The 20366-nt window shown below is 43.2% G+C and overlaps 1 protein-coding gene across 1 annotated transcript in view; it reads left to right on the top strand.

The window, feature by feature from the left end:
* Window positions 1-20366, top strand: part of LOC124722673 — an 88651-nt gene that overhangs the window by 20441 nt on the left and 47844 nt on the right. The window contains exon 2 of the mRNA XM_047247817.1: window positions 6658-6776. Coding sequence (XP_047103773.1) covers window positions 6658-6776 — 119 coding nt within the window. The remainder of the gene's footprint in view (window positions 1-6657; window positions 6777-20366) is intronic.

Below are 20366 nucleotides of genomic sequence, written 5' to 3'. Positions count from 1 at the left end.
GCCTAACTGCGCCTAGGCTAATCAACAAGTTTTATAGCTTCGGACAATACGTAGATTCGGCTGTATTTCGTCGTGCATCACACTGCAGAATTAAGCAGCGGGGAGCAGAGTGAAGCAGAGTCCTGCACCAGCCGCCGCCCCTCCAACTAATGAGCTCTTACCGTTCCATTAAGCGTAACGGCTCCCTTCCAGAGCCACTTTTTTACAGTCACCTCGTTACTCACGAGGGTTACCGTCTTCGTTATGTCATTGCTAAGTCATAATTCCCGGGTCCCTACAAAATCCTTCCAATTAATCTACATTTTTCTCGCCATTTTTTATCAGTTCCGGAAGAGGCGCCTGCTCTGTTAAAAATGGTAGCGGTAACAGTCTTGAAATGGGCCCATCTAATGGACAGCTACTGAATTAAAGATGTTATCTGGACCCTTGCTTCTTTATAACCAAATCTACGTGCACTTTGCCTGCCTTAAAAGGTGCTTGATACAGTTGGCAGCTAAGATTCACTTTATAAGTCGGATATCCTTTAAAGTCATTTTCTGTCTTTCACGAAAAACTACATAACGAGCTGTGTATATGGCATTAAGTTACCGTTTCAACCATCGATGGCGCAAGCGTTCGTTTTTCTTTTTCCTTTTTTTCCTAGTTGAAATAGCAAGGAACGTTAGCTGCGCACGTGACACCTTGCTACGAAGTTGCATACATTTTTTTGTTTTTCGTCGGTGGAAAGAAAAGTGGCGAAACGATCCCTCGCGAAAATATCGATTGGAGGGCAGAAATGGAGTTTCCGTTCAAAATATTCAGATCTACATCTACATGGGTACTCTGTAAATCACATTTAAGTGCCTGGCAGAGCGTTCATCGAACCACCTTCACAATTCTCTATTATTCCAATCTCGTATAGCGCGCGGAAAGAACGAACACCGATATCTTTCCGTACGAGCTCTGATTGCCCTTATTTTATCGTGGTGATCGTTTATCCCTATGTAAGTCGGTGTCAACAAAATATTTTTGCATTCAGAGGAGAAAGTTGATGATTGGAAGTTCGTGAGAAGATTCCGTAGCAACGAAAAACGCCTTCCTTTTAATGATGTCCAGTCCAAATCCTGTATCATTTCTGTGACACTCTCTCCCATATTTCACAATAATGCAAAACGTGCTGCCCTTCTTTGAACTTCTTCGACGTACTCCGTCAGTCCTGTCTGGTAAGTTTCCCACACAGCTCAGCATTATTCTAAAAGAGGACGCACAAGCGTAGAGTAGGCTGTCTCCTTACTAGGTCTGTTACATTTCCTAATTGTCCTGCCAATAAAACGCAGTCTTTGGTTAGCCTTCTCCACAACATTTTCTATGTGTTCCTTCCAATTTAAGTTGTTCGTAATAGTAATACCTAGGTATTTAGTTGAATTTACGGCTTTTAGGATGGACTGTAACCGAAGTTCAACGAATTCCTTTTAGCACTCATGTGGATGACCTCACACTTTTCGTTATTTAGGGTCAACTGCCAATTTTCACAACATTAAGATATCTTTTCTAAATCGTTTTGCAATTTGTTCTGACCTTCTGATGGCTTTATTAGTCGATAAACGACAGCGTCATCTGCAAACAACCTAAGACGGCTGCTCAGATTGCCTTCCACATCGTTTATATAGATAAGGAACAGTAAAGGGCCTATAACACTGCCTTGGGGAACGCCAGAAATCACTTCTGTTTTACTTTCAGAATCGGTGAGAACCGAGGAGCCGCCAGCACCAGCCATAGGATTCCCAAAAAATCTGTGGATCGCATTAACGTAAGTCGAAACCAGTCATGATAAACAAATGTTATGGCGATCTCAACTGTTGTTTTAACCAAAATAGTGGCATTTTTTGTGCTCCGACAATAGCATTTTTCCGCTAGTCTACTTCTTTTCCCTGCTAAAGCGGGACACGTAACTCTTAAAAAATGTATCGGTCAGTAAAATGTACATAGTTCTCTTATGTGAAATTGAAATAACTCGAAATTATATTTACATCTCAGACCTCACACTATGTGCAAAAAAATTTGCATGTGCTTCAGTACTGAAACATGGGGTTCCCGGATGATAATGGTGAGCCTTCACAGCGTATTTCTCCGTGCCTCGTTAGTTCATAAACCACGTTTTTTCCTCGCACTGGATTTCACATACCAATTTTACGTGAGTATTTTACGTGTACAAGTAGGGTAACTTTGAACCTCTGTATCTCTGAAAGGGGTAAATACATGAAGAAAATTTTTAAGATTGTGACAGAAAAGGATGTCAGGAATACATCGTAAAAATTTCAGCCATTAACTGTGTATAGCCGTCTCGGAAGCCGCGACTATATTTTGGTACCCAAAAAACTAATTTTTGAGGTGTTTTTCTATAATTTATAATGATTTTTGAAATTTGGGAGATACTCCTCTAAAAAAATGCCTAGCTAATATACAGTTAAAATCTGAGCAATTTGCTGTTGTTATTTATTATTTAGATTTCTCCTCGTACAAGATTTTACTTGTAGAAGTAGAGTAAATTGAAACCTCTGTATTTTGGATGCGGTTAAAAATACGAAAATTTTCTTGGCTATTAGATATCAGGACCTTAGGAATACATGGTTGAAATTTCAGACATTGCTGTGCATAACTGCTTGGAATCCTCAACCTATTTGCTCCATTTGCCTAAGCAGGAGAAAGTGTGTAATAGTAACACTTTAACACTGTACTGCAGGGCACTGACACTAAGACGAGCCTTCTGCTGAGTTTGAAAATGGTCCCAAGCCCAAGGGATATCAAATACACTTCACCTATCTTTTTATCGCCAATAGAAACAGAGGAATGAGAACCAGAAAATCCCGTGCTTATGCGCGGCGTTTTGGAACATGTTAGGTACGCATGCTATCGCATGCATACCAACTATATATATGTGTGCACTGGCAAGAAGCCAGACATATCGTTCACAGCCAAACTGTCGTGTTCCATCGTCCATCGTTTTTATCTTCGATGGGTTCCTTAACTGTAATATGGGTTCCATGATACCATAAATCTACGAACTAAAAACACCTGCCCAATTATCGTACTGTGGAAATGACAGTTACAGTTCACCTTTGAATCGGAATCAACGGTAGTTACTGGCGCATTTTCAAATGGCTGAGAGGTAAAAAGTAGCTTAAAGCCAGACTAAAAAACTTCGGGCTATGATTGGGATTAGATTCCTCGACCTTTAGGTTTCTAGGCAGGCACCTTACCGTCCGATCAGTTTTTTTATTTCGATCTGTTTCTTCGTAATTTTTCGCCAGGGGTTCTTTGCCGAAGTCGCTCTACATTTTTCAAATAACCATTGTACAATATGCGTCAGATGAGTATGTGCCAAGCAAGATCGTAAGAGATGGAAAACAGCCACCGTGGTACAACAACCGAGTTAGGAAACTGCTGCGGAAGCAAAGGGAACTTCACAGCAAACATAAACATAGCCAAAGCCTTGCAGACAAACAAAAATTACGCGAAACGAAATGTAGTGTGAGGAGGGCGATGCGAGAGGCGTTCAATGAAGTCGAAAGTAAAATTCTATGTACTGATTTGGCAGAAAATCCTAAGAAATTTTGGTCTTATGTCAAAGCGCTAGGTGGCTCAAAACAAAATGTCCAGACACTCTGTGACCAAAATGGTACTGAAACAGAGGATGACAGACCAAAGGCCGAAATACTAAATGTCTTTTTCCAAAGCTGTTTCACAGAGGAAGACTGCACTGTAGTCCCTTCTCTAGATTGTCGCACAGATGACAAAATGGTAGATATCGAAATAGACGATAGAGGGATAGAGAAACAATTAAAATCGCTCAAAAGAGGAAAGGCCGCTGGATTTAATGGGATACCAGTTCGATTTTACACAGAGTACGCAAAGGAACTTGACCCTCTTCTTGCAGCGGTGTACCGTAGGTCTGTAGAAGAGCGCAGCGTTCCAAAGGATTGGAAAAGGGCACAGGTCATCCCCATTTTCAAGAAGGGACGTCAAACAGATGTGCAGAACTATAGACCCATATCTCTAACGTCGATCAGTTGTAGAATTTTGGAACACGTACTATGTTAAAGTATAATGACTTTTCTGGAGACTAGAAATCTACTCTGCAGGAATCAGCATGGCTTTAGAAAAAGACGATCGTGTGAAACCCAGCTCGCGCTATTCGTCCACGAGACTCAGAGAGCCATAGACACGGGTTCACAGGTAGATGACGTGTTTCTTAACTTCCGCAAGGCGTTCGATACAGTTCCCCACAGTCGTTTAATGAACAACGTAAGAGCATATGGACTATCAGACCAATTGTGTGATTGGATTGAAGACTTCCTAGTTAACAGAACGCAGCATGTCATTCTCAATGGAGAGAAGTCTTCCGAAGTAAGAGTGATTTCAGGTGTGCCGCAGGGGAGTGTCATAGGACCGTTGCTATTCACAATATACATAAATGACCTTGTCGATGACATCGGAAGTTCACTGAGGCTTTTTGCAGATGATGCTGTGGTGTATCGAGAGGTTGTAACAATAGAAAATTGTACTGAAATGCAGGAGGATCTGCAGCGAATTGGCGCATGTTGCAGGGAATGGCAATTGAATCTCAATGTAGACAAGTGTAATGTTTTGCGAATACATAGAAAGATAGTTCCCTTATCATTTAGCTAAAAAACAGCAGGTCAGCAACTGGAAGCAGTTAATTCCATAAATTATCTGGGAGTACGCATTAGGAGTGATTTAAAAATGAATGATCATATAAAGTTGATCGTCGGTAAAGCAGATGCCAGACTGAGATTCATTGGAAGAATCCTAAGGAAATGCAATCCGAAAACAAAGGAAGTAGGTTACAGTACGCTTGTTGGCCCACTGCTTGAATACTGCTCAACAGTGTGGGATCCGTACCAGATAGGGTTGATAGAAGAGATAGAGAAGATCCAACGGAGAGCAGCGCGCTTCGTTACAGGATCATTTAGAAATCGCGAAAGCGTTACGGAGATGATAGATAAACTCCAGTGGAAGACTCTGCAGGAGAGACGCTCAGTAGCTCGGTACAGGCTTTTGTTAAAGTTTCGAGAACATACCTTCACCGAAGAGTCAAGCAGTATATTGCTCACTCCTACGTATATCTCGCGAAGAGACCATGAGGATAAAATCAGAGAGATTAGAGCCCACACAGAAGCATACCGACAATCCTTCTTTCCACGAACAATACGAGACTGGAATAGAAGGGAGAACCGATAGAGGTACTCAGGGTACCCTTCGCCAAACACCGCCAGGTGGCTTGCGGAGTATGGATGTAGATGTAGATGTAGATTCGATCGATAAGAAATTCATGCTTTTTTTTTTTTAATTTATTGCAGAAGGTGATCAGTCCTCTCACTGAACCATCTTAACTATCGTGCAGGCTACTGACCACCAGGCCTGACATTGAGCTACTAAAAATCTTTGTATTCTCCAACTTACACCAATGCGTCAAATATACAGATACAATTTTGAAAAAAATGCCTATTATGCTGTGGTATAATTATTTTTATAGCGTCTTCCAGAACTAATAGTCACATCGGTAATGAAATAAATATTCTAACCAAATTTATGTGACCAATAATGATTAGACTTGCTGCCTGCGTACGCCAGGCGCTCCCAGTTCAATGACAGGTCCTTGAAGTGACGTTTGTTTTTTGAAATTTCTAAAATTACTTCTTAACAGTGTACCGTTTCCTCTCGTAATTGGTAATTTTCTTCTGCAGTATTTACTGTTACATTTTCGTGGACAAATAACTGCTGCACTTAAACGATCAAATACCTAAAACAGGAGGTAGTACAGTCTGAGTATCGATAGAGGTACATATACTGTATGAAATCTTACGGACAAAAAATAAATGTAATAGACCTCGCTGTTGGGGATACGTAATCACTACAGGAATGGGTTAAGAGAGAACTTTGTCATAGCCTTTCCGAGGTATTAGAAATTGTCACCTGCATTCCATACCAACGGGAAAAATAACAGTTGACGGTTCAAATGGTTCAAATGGCTCAAAGCACTATGAGACTTAACATCTGAGGTCATCAGTCCCCAAGACTTACAACTACTTAAACCTAACTAACCTAAGGACATCACACACATCCATGTCCGAGGCAGGATTCGAACCAGCGACCGGAGCAGCAGCGCGGTTCCGGACTGAAGCGCCTAGAACCGCTCGGCCACAACGGCCGGATCGGGCTGCCGCAAATAAAGTTTAGGGCAATTGCGTGTTGCACTGTTAGGCATGCCAGTTTCTTTCACTGTCATCTACCGGATACTGTTCATTGCTTACTAAGACAGTTGCTGTTGAATACCCAGTTATGTTGGGTTCTGAGACAATACGCGGTAATGTCCGAGCAAAAAGTAGCTGCTTTTGCAACTCTAGGCAGTGAGATTTCAAACGGCAGAGTATAGGTTCCAGAAAGTCACTTTGCTCAGTTTCTGTCCCGTAACACGCCACAAAACCTAAGGTGTGTGTGAACATGAAATTGCAATGATGCAGTTATGACAGGGAATAATGACACAGCTGACGGGAACGACGGTCACATGATAGTAGACAGCAGTTAACTTACTGGTTTAGAGCTTCTTTGACATTGATACGTTGCTCTTCCACAAATATTTTTACTTTGTTCCAGGTTTGATTCTTCTGCTGCTACCCGCGTTTGGCCACTGCCTGCCGAGGCAGAGAACGGGTGCAGTTTCGGACAACTTCGTCGGCGATGGCACACAAGACATTGCTTTCTCCATCCTACAGGTAAATCTTAATGACCTTTTATCGAGATAGGGCTTCTAAAAGTAACGATTAAAACTGCAGGCCTCTGTTTATATAGCAAAGGAAATTCATTTCATGTGGGCTAGTAATTCGCTTCGCGACCCAATGAGTTTTGCGCCCGATCGGTCTACCTTTCTACGACTGTACCAGGCGTTGATTCAGTCCCGTCTCGATTATGGGGGCCTGGCTTACGGTTCGGCATCGCCTTCCGCGTTGCGGTTGCTTGACCCCCATACTTCACTGCGGGATCCAACTCGCAACTGGAGCTCTCCGCACAAGCCCTGTAAACAGCCTACTTGTGGAGGCTAGTGACCCTCCATTGCGGATCCGGCGCCAACGACTACTGGCCGCTTATGCTGCACATGTTTGTAGCTTGCCCGGGCATCCAAACTACCGTCTCCTGTTCCCCAACTCGGTCGCCCATCTTCCAGAACGGCGGCCCCGGTCAAGATGTACGATCGCGGTTCGCGTCCGGGCTCTTCTCTCTGGGGTTGAGTTTTTCCCTCTCCCACCTCTTTCCCCGGCCCATATACGCATACCACCGTGGTGTGTGGCCCCCCCCCCCCCCCCCATGCCTTCGGCTGGATTTGGCGCAGAGCCCGAAGGACTCAGGGCCTCCGCCGCGCTTTCTTTCCATCCTTGCCGCGTTTACGGCTCTGACGTGGTCTATACAGACGGTTCGATGGTTGCTGGTCGAGTTGGTTATGGTATTACTCTTTGGGATCATTCTGAACATTCTGAACAACATTCATTGTTGGCTGGCTGCAGTGTTTTCACTGCCGAGCTGGTCACCATCCCTCGCGCCCTAGAGTATATCCACTCCTGCTCAGCTAAGTCCTTCGTTATCTGTAGTGACACCCTGATCGGTTTACGAGCTATCGACCAGTGTTTCCCTCGCTCTCGTCTGGTGATGGCTATCCAGTAGTCCATCCATACTCTTGCCCTTTGCGGTCACTCCGTGGTTTTATATGGACCCCGTGTCATGTCGGCATCCCGGGTAATGAACGTGTTGATACGCTGGCCAAACAGGCTGTCGGTGCACCGGCTTTGGAGATTGGCCTTTCGGAGTGTGATCTCCGTTCAGTTTTGCGGCAGAAGGTCCTTGGTACCTGGGGTGATGAATGGCGCACCCAGTCTTCATCCAACAAACTTCGGATCGTCAAGAAGACTACCGGTGTCTGGCGCTCCTCCTTGCAGCCCTCTCGCAAGGACTCTGTTGTACTCTGCCGGCTGCTAATTGGCCACACCTGGATGACGCACGGTTATTTATTGCGCCGCAAGAACCCACCTCTCTGTCGATGTGGTTCAGCATTGACAGTGGTCCACATTTTGTTGGAATGTCCACTTTTAACTGCGCTCAGGCAGACGTTTGTGTTACATGATACGCTCCCTACAATGTAACGGATGACGCTGCCATGGCAGGTTCAAATGGTTCAAATGGCTCTGAGTACTATGGGACTCAACTGCTGAGGTCATTAGTCCCCTAGAACTTAGAACTAGTTAAACCTAACTAACCTAAGGACATCACAAACATCCATGCCCGAGGCAGGATTCGAACCTGCGACCGTAGCGGTCTTGCGGTTCCAGAATGCAGCGCCTTTAACCGCACGGCCACTTCGGCCTGCTGCCATGGCAGGTTTAGTTCTGAGTTTTATTCGTGCAGGGGGCTATTATCGCTCGGTCTGAGGGTTTGCCTCTTTCTTTTGTGTTGATTCTGGCCTTTGGCTTACGGTTTTGGATTGGGCTTTTTAGTGTCAATCTTGGTGGTTGGCTTTTCCGTTTTTTGTTTCCATGGTCGGCCAACCACTGTAACACACTGTGTGTTTTTAATTCCTCTTTTCTGGTCTTTGTCTATGTCTTTCTTGTTCTGTGTCATCCCTTGTCATCTCCGTTGCTAATTTTTGTTCCTTGTGGATGTTTCATGTTCGTGGAAAAAGGGACCGATTGCCTATGTAGTCTGGTCCCTTCAACCCCCACAAACCAACCAGCCAGTTTTGCGCCCATTGATTGGAATTTTTGTACTCAAACCCATACGTTCAGGTATCTTAAAGAAGAAAGACGGGAAATCAAGGTGCCGTCGACGACGTAGTCATCAGACATAGCACAAGCTCAGCGTTGCGAAAGACGGGGAAAGAAATCAGCCACACCCAATTGCACAGGAATCATACTGACACTTGAATTAAAGGATTCACGGAAACGATGAAAACCTAAATGTGGATAGTCGAATGGCATTTTAAAACGTCTAGCGTCTTAACAAATGGTTATTACACATGTTAAAAATCACAAAAATGCGGGACTTAAATTATTTAAATAGGAAATCAGTAAAAAAGTTGCCGAGCACTAAGAATGCTTTCACACTTAAATTTCTGCTTGTAAAGTGTATTTTCCTCTTCCCTGTCTAGACTATCTTGATCCAGTCTTCCAATGTATTATCTTATGCGAAGTTGGTCAAACGTCACTTCCAGCATGTTGCAAAATTTTGTTACCGAACCTTTTGGTGTCCTGGTAGAATATTTCTGTAGGTAGTGAAGTAGGGAAAGTTATCATACCGTCTGATGTTACTTTCATAATTGATGCAATGTCCCAGTAACCATATTACGGTGTTACGTTTTGTGGTCGGATACAGTTTGGATGCAGGCCGTTGTAGGTTGGTTTCGAAGCTCCATTTCAGCAGGACAAGTCTATCCCCGATAAGCCTCCAGTTGTTAAAATGACCACATGAAGTGAAACTGTGAAAAAAAGGAATCGACTACTCGACATGAAGAGCATTTATTTATGGCACTAAGTACTATTCTGCAGAACTTTTAGTTTGTTGTAATGGTCCTGTAAACAACACTGTACCATATGTATATAACGTCACATGTATGCATTTTGAGGACGGTTTGCTCAGTCTTCCAGTCGGTGAGCAGTTACTTGTATGTTGTTGGACTTACCCTCCGTTTCAGTTCACGCTGAAAAGGTCTCGTCTGGTGGTTCCTCTTTAGCGCACTAGCGTCTATGTCACGGGCTTGGAGGTAGAATTCACTAATACGTTGTAGCAGGTGTTAGCTTTGCTTATCTCGATCTGGGTATACATACTTCTCCATCGCACGATTTCGAAAAGATGTGTAGTGATATTGCCGGGACTTCGGTTTAACAGTGTTATATCCTCTTGAGAAACAACGCCTTACATTTCTGTTGATATGAAGTAGTTCTAGGCCGTCAGTCTCCATCGATTTGGTTAGCGTATCATACGACAGCTTGAATATGCTTCCATTTAATATGTATCTGCTAGTTAGTCAAATTATCCTTTGCCTTGGATTTTAGGAATTGGAAAAAAAACTGCGTGACATATGCGTAGTATTCGTTGCAGAATACGTAAGTTTTTAAGATTCTAACTTTTTAAAGTTATGTTCACGACTCGCCATTTATTCTCCATAATTGCCCCTTTTGTTCGTGACATATCTGCGACTTTTTGCCGCGCGGGATTAGCCGAGCGGTCGAAGGCGCTGCAGTCATGGACAGCACGGATGGTCCCGGCGGAGGTTCGAGTCCTTCCTCGGGCATGGGTGTGTTTGTCCTTAGGATGATCTAGGTTAAGTAGTGTGTAAGCTTAGGGACTGATGACCTTAGCAGTTAAGTCCCATAAAATTTCACACACATTTGAACATTTTTTTGCGTCTTTTTGATGATACCTTCAGCGGACACCTATGTAAAATGACTCCTAGTGTTCTGAGGTTGTCTAGAACTCGTGCCCACGGTATATCTAGGTTGTCGAAATGCCTTACATTTACGATTTTACATTTTGAGTCAGTTACGCCTGCGACGCGACGGTATATTCTTCAGTGGCTCGTTTCATTCCTTAAGACAGCGAAGTCATCAGCATATTCCCTTAGGATTAGCGTTTGATCAGTCATTGAAATACCTGATAAATTTTCGTTGACATTGTAGCAACGGCTCAAACGACAGCACGAAAAGAAGCATAGAGGGCGGACGCCGATGTGGCATACCGCATTAGATGTTAAAACATTTTGACCGTCGATAAATTTGTACTCTAGTGGATATGCCAGTGATCATATTTAGAATTTTATTACATACTCTTCCAGACAAACTTTCTCCATTCTTCTCGTTACATATTGACGACCGGAAAGATGAAAGGCTTTATGGAAGTAGACGAAAAAAGTCAAACAGCAGCAGTCAGCCGAGAGACACGCAGCAATAGGGAAGTAACCGATTTTGTGACTTTTACGAGTTCCTAACTAGGAGCGAATTTTATATCAACTGAGTGCTTTAATAGTTTCGTAAGTTTAATATCTAATATCCACAGTTCTCGCGTTTTCGTTTGCGCTGGAAACTAAACCGATTTCGTGACACATTACAACTTTCTAATCAGGGGCGAATTATTTAGTTTCGCTGAGTGCTTCGGTGGTTAGATTTTTTAATCTCTGTGTATTAATCTAATTTATTACACACATTTCCTGCGTTTTCGGCAGGGTCTACAGTATTGTTCCGCAGCACATGCCGATAGTCCGTTTATGTGGGTAGTTTAGTTTCCCACAGTCTTCAGTAATGGACAGGGACTGTGACTGTTGTGTGCAGATGTGAGCGTTGTTGGTGACACTTCGCACTCAGCTCCAGGCTGTGATAGCTTCGGTTACACACTTTAGGCTGCAGTGGATGAGCACCACTGTTGTGTGCCAGCCATGTGGATCCAACGGACGTTCAACACATCAGAGTCCTCCGATCAGTCTCGCTCATAACCAGCCCAGTTACATCTTGCACTGAGGTTGACCTCTCACCTGTGGTCCAGAGGGAGGTCGCCCCAGGCTGTACCAGGCGGCGAAATACTTCCCACATGTAAGGCCTCCCCAGTTAGCCATACAAATAGGTTCCAGGTGCTGTCTGTGGCTGACACTGTCGCTGAGCCAGATGCCATCGCCTGTCCTGTTTCAGAGGAAACCATTCAGCCTGCAAGACGCAGATAGAGGATGGGTTTATTGCTGGTTCAGAGCTCCAACATTAGGCGCATTGTGGGGCCCCTTCGGGACATGGCTTCGTATAAGGGGAAGAAAACCAGTGTGCACTCCGTGTGCATACCTGGTGGAGTCATTCCAGATGTGGAAAGGGTACACCCAGATGCCATGAAGAGCACACAGTGTAGCCAACGGCAGGTGGTGGCTCACGTTGGTACCAATGATATGTCACTTTGGATCAGAAGAGGTTCTCACTGGTTTCGAGTGGCTAACAGAACTGATAAAAGCTGCCAGTCTTTCTTGTGAGATGAAAGCAGAGCTAACCATTTGTAGCATAACTGACAGGACCTATTGCAGGCCTCTGGTACAGAGCCGAGTGGAAGGTCTGAATCAGAGGCTGATGGTTCTGCGACCGTGTAGGCTGCAGATTACTCGACTTGCCCCAAAGGGTGGTTGGGTTTCGGGTTCCGTTGAATAGTTCAGGAGTCCACTACACATTCAGGAGGTGGCTACTTGGGTAGCAGGGGCTGTGCAGCATGGACTGGGTGGTTTTTAGGTTAGAGGCTCTCCGTAAAACACCAAAAGGGCTTCAGTCAAAATGGGTGCAGGCCGAACACAGGAAGAACGTAGTTACAGGAACCATCGGTATAACGGTTGCAAATTGTCATACTGTGTTCGGAAAGTACCAGAGCTCCAAGCGCTAATATAAATCACTGATGATGAAATCGTTATAAGCACTGGAAGCAGGCTGAAGCCGGAGATAAGCACAGCCGAAATTTTTGCGAGAAACCTAATGGTGTTCCGAAAGGATAGGCTAAACACGGAGGACCGAAGACCTAAGCAGTTTGGTCCCATAAGATCTTGCCGCTAAACACGGTGGGCGGTAGCGTATTCGCTGCTGTTAGAAGTAGTTTATCTCGTCGCGAAATTGGAGTAGCCGGCCGAGGTGGCCGAACGGTTCTAGGCGCTACAGTCTGGAACCGCGCGATTGCAACGGTCGCAGGTTCGAATCCTGCCTCGGGCATGGATGTGTGTGATGTCCTTGGGTTAGTTAGGTTTAAGTAGTTCTAAGTTCTAGGGGACTGATGACCTCAGAAGTTAACTCCCATAGTGCTCAGAGCCATTTGAACCATTTTCTTTTTTTAAATAGGAATAGATAGTTCCTGTGAGTTAGTATGGGCAGAGATCATTGTTGGCAACCGGGATAAAATAATAATTGGATCCTTTTACCGACCTCCCAATTCAGATGATACAGTTGCTGAAAGGTTCGAAAAAAACTTGAGTTCGATTTCAAACACTACGTGACTCACACGATTATAGTTAGTGGTGACTTCAATTTACCCTCGTTATGTTGGCGAAAATACATCTTTAATTCTAGAGGTACACATAAAATATCCGAAATTGTGCTAAACGCATTCTCTGAAAATTATTTCGAGCTGTTAGTTCATGAGCGTACGCGAATAGTAAACGGTTGTGAAAACACACTTGACCTCGTAGCAACAAATAATCCTGAGTAAACAACTAGCATCAAAACGGATACAAGTATTAGTGGACACAGGGCAGGCTTAGCGAGATTGAATGTTGTATCCCCTAAATCCTCCAAAAATAAAGGAAAAATATACCTGTTAAAAAAGCCGACAAAGATACAGTTGACGCCTTTCTGAGAGACAATCTGCACTCATTCCAAATCAACAATATAAGTGTAGACCTTATGTGGCTTGAATTCAAAGAAATGTTATCAGCAGCAATTGAGAGATAGATACCAAATCAATTAACAAATGACGGAGCTGATCCTCATTGGTAAACAAAACGGGCCAGAACACTGTTGCAGAAACAACGGACAAACATGCAAAATTTAAACTGACGCAAAATCCCGAGGATTGGCGATCTTTTACAGAAGCTCGAAATTTAGTGCAGACTTCAATGCGAGATGCTTACAATAGTTTCCACAACAAAAGATTGTCTGGAGACCTGGTAGAAAATCCTAATAGATCCTGGTCGTATGTGAAGTATGCCAGCGGCAAGACACAATCAATGCCTTCTCTGCGCGATAGCAATGGAGGATACTAACGAAGACAGTGCTGCCAAATCAGAGCTGCTAAGCAAAGCCGCCCGAATTGTCTTCACAAAAGAAGAAGAAGTAAATATCCCATAATTCCAAACAAGAACAGCTACCAACGTGAGTAACGTAGAAGTAGATGTCCTCGGAGTAGTCAAGCACCTTAAATCACTTAATGAAACGAAATCTTCTGGTTCAGACTGTATACCAGTTAGGTTCCTTTCAGAGTATGTTGATGCAATATCTCCATACTTATCATATACAACTCTTCGCTCGACGAAAGATCCATACTCAAAGGCTGGAAAGTAGCACAGGTCACACCAATATTTAAGAAAGGTAGTAGAGTAATCTACTAAATTTCGGGCCCATATCATTAACGTAGATATGACGCAGGATTTTGGAACGTACATTGTGTTCCTATATTCTGAACTACCTCACACAGTCAACAGGGGTTTAGAAAACATTGTTGTTGTGAAACACAACTAGTTCTTTATTCGCATGAAGTGTTGAGTGCTATTGACAAGGTATTTCAGATTGATTACGTATTTCTGGATTTCCGGAAGGCTTTTGACACTGTACAAGAGAATCGGCTTGTAGTGAAATTGCGTGCTTCTGGAATACCGTCTCAGTTACGTGACTGGATTCGTGACTTCCTGTCAGAGGGGTCACAGTTCATAGTAATTGACGGAAAGTCATCGATTAAAACAGATGTGATTCCTGGCGTTCCCCAAGGTAGTATTATAGGCCCTTTGCTGTTCCTTATCTATATAAATTATTTGGGGGACAATCTGAGGAGCCGTCTTAGGTTGTTTGCAGATGACGCTGTCGTTTATCGACTAATAAAGTCATCAGAATTTGCAAAACGATTTAGAAAACTGTGTGGTGCAAAAATTGACAGTTGACCCTAAATAACGAAAGTGTGAGGTCATCCACATGAGTGTTAAAAGGAATCTTTTAAACTTCGGTTACACGATAAATCAGTCAAATCTAAAGGCCATAAATTCAAATAAATACCTAGGAATTACAATTACGAACAACTTAAATTGTAAGGAATACAGAAAATGTTGTGGAGAAGGCTAACCAAAGACTGCGTTTTATTGGCAGGACACTTAGAAAATGTAACACACTATGCTTGTCCGTCCTCTTTTAGAATGCTGCTGCGCGGTGTGGGATCCTTTCCAGATAGGATTGACGGAGTAATCGAAAAAGTTCAAAGAAGGGCAGAAAATTTTGTACTATCGCGAAATAGGGGGGAGAGTGTCACTGAAATGATACAGGATTTGGGGGGACATCATTAAAACAAAGGCGTTTTTCGTTGCGACGGAATCTTCTCACGAAATTCCAATCACCAAATTTCTCCTCCGAATGCGAAAATATTTTGTTGACACCGACCTACAAAGGGAGAAACGATCACCATGATAAAATAAGGGATATCAGAGGTCGTAGGGAAAGATACTGTGTTCGTTCTTTCAGCGCGCTATACGAGACTGGAATAATAGAACACTTTGCCAGGCACTTAAATGTGATTTACAGAGTATCGATGTAGATGTAGGGCCCATTTGATGCTGGACACGTCAGTTATTCAACTGACGTCACTAAATTTCAGAAACAGCTGACATTATAGTCCTTCCAGGGATGCAAACCTGATGCCTTTCAAGCACTTTTTAAGCAATAACGTCATCCTGTTGTTAATAGCTCTGGGGACTGTTTTGTGGCCAAAACTCAGCTGTGTAATAGGCCACAGATTTTCAAAGCTTTTCAGTCCGTTTTTATTTGGTGCGAGAACAGTTTTGCACTCTTTAATCTCGTCAGGTACAATTCCGCCACGTTTTATGTCATTTAAAATCGCAATGAAAGTATTTCCGACGATATTCCAGAATTTCAGCTGGTCCTGCAGCTTGATGAGCTGGTGATTTAATAACAAATTCAAATACTTCAGCCGCGCTAAAATCAGCTAAAAATTCTGTTTTTAGTGGTTCCTGTTTGCCATTTGTATGGCTTTAGCTATTAACAGCTCATCGGTGCGACTTTACTCCGTAGAACTCTGGTAATGCCATCCTATTTCATTCACCATCTCGATTTGGTGGTATATTTCTACCCTATGCTTGTAGTTCGTGTACAAATGAGTGTCTGCTGTTGGTTCGATTTTTGGTGGGGTGATACAGGGACGCTGTCTCGGTTCCTATTGTGGAGCTTGCTTCATAATTAAAGTCATCTCTTCCCTTTTGATTGAAATGAGTTTAATTTCTTTATCTGTTGCTTGTGTTCGTTTGTGAGGTTGGAGTTTTCGTACAGATATCTATGGATGCTGAAGTATAATTCCATGGTTTTCTTTACATTGGTTTTATGTCTTCCATGAAATACTAAACATGTTCGTAAGCATCTTTTAGCTGTTGTGGTCCAACAGTCAGCTTTCGACGTGAATCTACGAAGTGAACGTATGAAGTTGGTCCATGTTCAGACAACTCAAGTCTGTCTGTTATCTAAATGGGAGACGTTTGACGTCTATCGATCTTGATGCCTTTTTGTGGGTTATTCGTCTAGGTTTAACGTTGACAACGCAGAGTGATCAGGAAATGGAGTGGAGGTGACACCTATATTGAGTACTCGTTGACGAATGTTCTCTTTTTATCACTTTCGATGGCCTAAGTCGACCGTAGGAAAGTGTGTTGCACAAATGTGGGGTATTTTAACTCGCGTGTATCCCTGAGCCGCAAATTCTTCACAAATTCGCGCCATTTTTTACAGCATTTCAAATTCTGTCGCTGGCCTTTCCGATGAAGTACACAGACAGTCGCCTCCACTAAGCAGATTAGGCGTGTTTTGTCTGAGAAGGTAAATTGTCATATTTAAACAAGGCTGTTCGTTCCGCCTTTGTTTCTGCCTGATTGGACGTAAACTTTTAGAGGGTGTCGTAGTAAAGTTTGCACGCGATTCCTCTCCTGGATTCTAGTTTCTAAATATCTTCACCTGGGATATCTTCATGCAGAATGATGACCGTGCCTCTGTTTGCTTAGACTGCCATATTCACGGTTTTTTTGAAAGCCAAGTGCCTTTCTCTCTTCTTTTGCTCTCTTTAAGAGCATAATGTCGGCATCAGTGTCATATTAATTGCTACAGTGCAGCTATTTTTTAATCGTACGTTATTCTGTTAATGTTCAGAGTAAGAACTGTGTGTGCCTGCGAAGTTAGTTATCTTTCTCGTTTTACATTCATTCGGATTACTTCGTCTTCGGATCACTTCATTTGAGGGTCTTTTGCAGTGTTGGATACGTGACATTCACTACCTTTAGCTATGTTTTAATAGTCATTTTTTTATTACGTTAGCGTTGGGTTGTACTTCCGTACAAATCAGTGTACTAATGCTATCTCGTTCTACAGGTAAAAGTGATGGGAGGGCCATACTGACAGTCTGTTCTTATTCCACGTCTGTGACTTCGTGTGCATGGAAATCGGCTGTATTTTTTCAGCTGGTATGAATTTACGTCATGACTACCACTTCCCGAGTTCTTGTGTACTCCAGCTGCCCTGATGGAAACGTTGGCTATGGTAGGCTGGCAACGGGATTTTTACAGTATCTAGGTTTCGTGAGGTGTTTGTTTTCCTTGCTCGCATTGTCTGCTACTATTCGCTGGGGCCCCTGGTGGTGAGCATTACTCTCGGAAGGCGTGGCCATGACTTTATGATGCCGTTCGGGTAACTGATAGAATTCCTGTGTCATGGAATCAGTGGCGAACGTATTGTCTCATATTGTCGGACTCGGGTTTTTTGAATGTCTATAGACAGGTCACGTTTCGGTAATGCCGTCGTCGGAAACAACCTTTCTACGTTCCTCGTCTCTTGGTAGTTGTCATTGTAACTAGGTTTTTAGGTATAGATTTTTCAGTAACTGGTTTGCTTTCCAACGATATAAAATCTTTTTCACGTCAAGTTCAGTTTTTGCTCTATTCTGGATGGACTTGGTAGTATATAGTCAGGTGATGGACATTCAGTTAAGAGATCTGCTAACGTTAATTTCGTTGCTGTAAAATTTTACAAAACAAAAACTATTAAAGACAGTTCTGATGAAGGTGACCGCTTTCCTTACAAGTGAAACACTGGCTTGAGTATGAAACCTGCACCTTATTTTCTGCAGACATGATATATGACAGAATATTAACTTTTATTTCCATTTCTACAGATCACACGCCACTGGTAACTTTGCAACCCATATAGGCTGTACTAGCGCTCTCTTCTGTTCTTAACTATAGCAGACTTGAATAGTATCAATCGAGCACAATATTATTGCATCTGGAAGTGTGGGTGCTTCGGTCGGCTTATCGTGATTTTTTATCGTGATACTTCACGAGGGCCGGCCGGTGTGGCGGAGCGGTTCTAGGCGCTTCAGTCTGGAACCACGCGATCGCTACGGTCGCCTCGGGCATGGAAGGTTGTGATGTCCTTAGGTTAGTTAGGTTCAAGTAGTTCTAAGTGCTAGGGGACTGATGACCTCAGATGTAAAGTCCCATACTGCTCAGAGCCATTTGAACCACTTCACGAGGACAGGCTGAACCACTTGATAGTATACGCTCAGCAAGTCTTGAAGTCATGCTCAGTGCGACACGTTTTCCTTAATAATCACTCTAGTTGTTACCTTGGCCGTCACCACATATTTGTGAAACGACCTTTGGAGGCCCAAGTGCAAATTACTGTGGTCGGGTACTAACCATTTCAGATGTGTTATCTACTTGATATGGGAGGTTACAGACACGAAAAATTGCATAATTATCGTCTTTGCTAATAAGATACAGTACTTAAAATTCAGTTCTGCCTCCTTGCTTGGTCAGTAGTCGATCGAATAACACAGGATTCAACAGTTCTAAGAAAACGTTGTACTGTTCCAGGTCGTAATACGCCTCGTGAACTTGATAACATGTGATTCCTACTACATACACTATCCAGTCGTGTACTTTCAGACAACTTGGTTACACAGAATCTTTAGACTTGTCGAATTTTTCCTTGTAACTTTGACGTTTTTCCAACTAACCTGAGGAGTTACTAGCAAATGAACACTAAACAACGCAGTTGACAGAGCAAGAACATCACACACAGACCAAATGTTAACGTAGATGACACAAAACTAGTCAACTGCACTGGAGACTAGAGTACACAGAATGTCCGCACGCTACTGGGTGCCAGGAGGAACTGACTGCATCACATAGATATGTAAAGCATTTCATATTTCAGTGTACATTAGATAATTATTTCACAAAGTTGTACAATTCTCAGTATGTTTTCAATCCAATAGGTCAGATTTAATGATGCGAATGGTTACATTATTCATTAAGAGCGCTGTTAGTAGCCTGGATTAGAGACCCAGTTTGGGAGCAAATTTCAGTATATGTCTCGCTCTGCTACACAGTGCGAAACTGATTTAGGAAAAAAATTTTTGTAAATTTTCCCAGAGAAATAAAATTTCAGATGGCGTGTACAAGACTGAATTCACCTTCCATTGAGGCTGGAAAACCTTCACCAGCTGGTAACACAGACTAAACGTCAGACGTGTTAAATACGCATTATTGTAAGTGAATGGACTGAGAGTAATAGTCTTGAATATGCGTTTCAAAGCATAAACGGGCATGGTCCTGGTGTGACCCGGATGGAGTAGTGGTGGGCTCTGCGACATGGCTTCTATAACTAACGTTGAATATGACACACAAAACAGCAGGAATAGCCAATTCTAATCAGTAGCGCAATTGAATACAGCGTAAAGTTCGGCAGCTATGTCGCTGGACAGTGAACGCATTCTGAGATATGTTGATCTCACACAAATTCATCCATCTCTATAGTGCAAAATAAGGGGAGATGATACAATTCACTGTCGTGTTCACAGAACCAGTCCTGAACGATGCGAGCCATGTGAGTAGGGGCCCTGTTGGCTCTGAAAACAGCATCACCACTGGGGTACAAACATTGTATCATGGCACGGATCTGATCAGCCATAACTGTCACACAATCCTGGGCAGTAATGACACCTTGCAGAGTAGTAATGGAGCCCATGGAATACAACAAAATGGCTGCCCAAATCACCGAATCCCCTAGATATTTCATTCCTGGGACGTATCTTCGGCAGGATGTTGTTAACAACGTAAAACAACTCATTCGACCGAAAGACTTTCTTCCATTTTACCATAGTCGAGGTGTTCCGGCACAACGTTTTCTTGTCACGGGAATTGCATCGTTAATGGGTAGTTCGGGAGTTTCAGCTCGCCCTACAGTGCCCTACTTATCGAGCTCTCCTCATGTTTTGGTGCTGGCAGGATTCGTGAGTGCGGCATTTAGTTCTGTAGTGACTTTTGCAGCTGTCGTCCTCTTATTGTTCATCACTCCTCTTCAATGACCTTCCGTCACGATCACTCGACACACTCTTTCGTTCGCGCTGTGACTAAGCGGATGACGTTTTTCCGCATTCCCAGTATATATAAAACTTACACATGCTGCCTCCTGAAACACTTAACATTTCGGCTATCTCGATTACGGAAGCCCTCACCATACGACCACCAACAATTTGCGCAAGTTCAA

This window comes from Schistocerca piceifrons, chromosome X (genome assembly GCF_021461385.2).
Source record: "Schistocerca piceifrons isolate TAMUIC-IGC-003096 chromosome X, iqSchPice1.1, whole genome shotgun sequence".
Lineage (NCBI taxonomy): Eukaryota > Metazoa > Arthropoda > Insecta > Orthoptera > Acrididae > Schistocerca > Schistocerca piceifrons.
The sequence above is the reverse complement of the archived record's forward strand: the minus strand, read 5'-3'. Positions and strand labels throughout refer to the sequence as shown.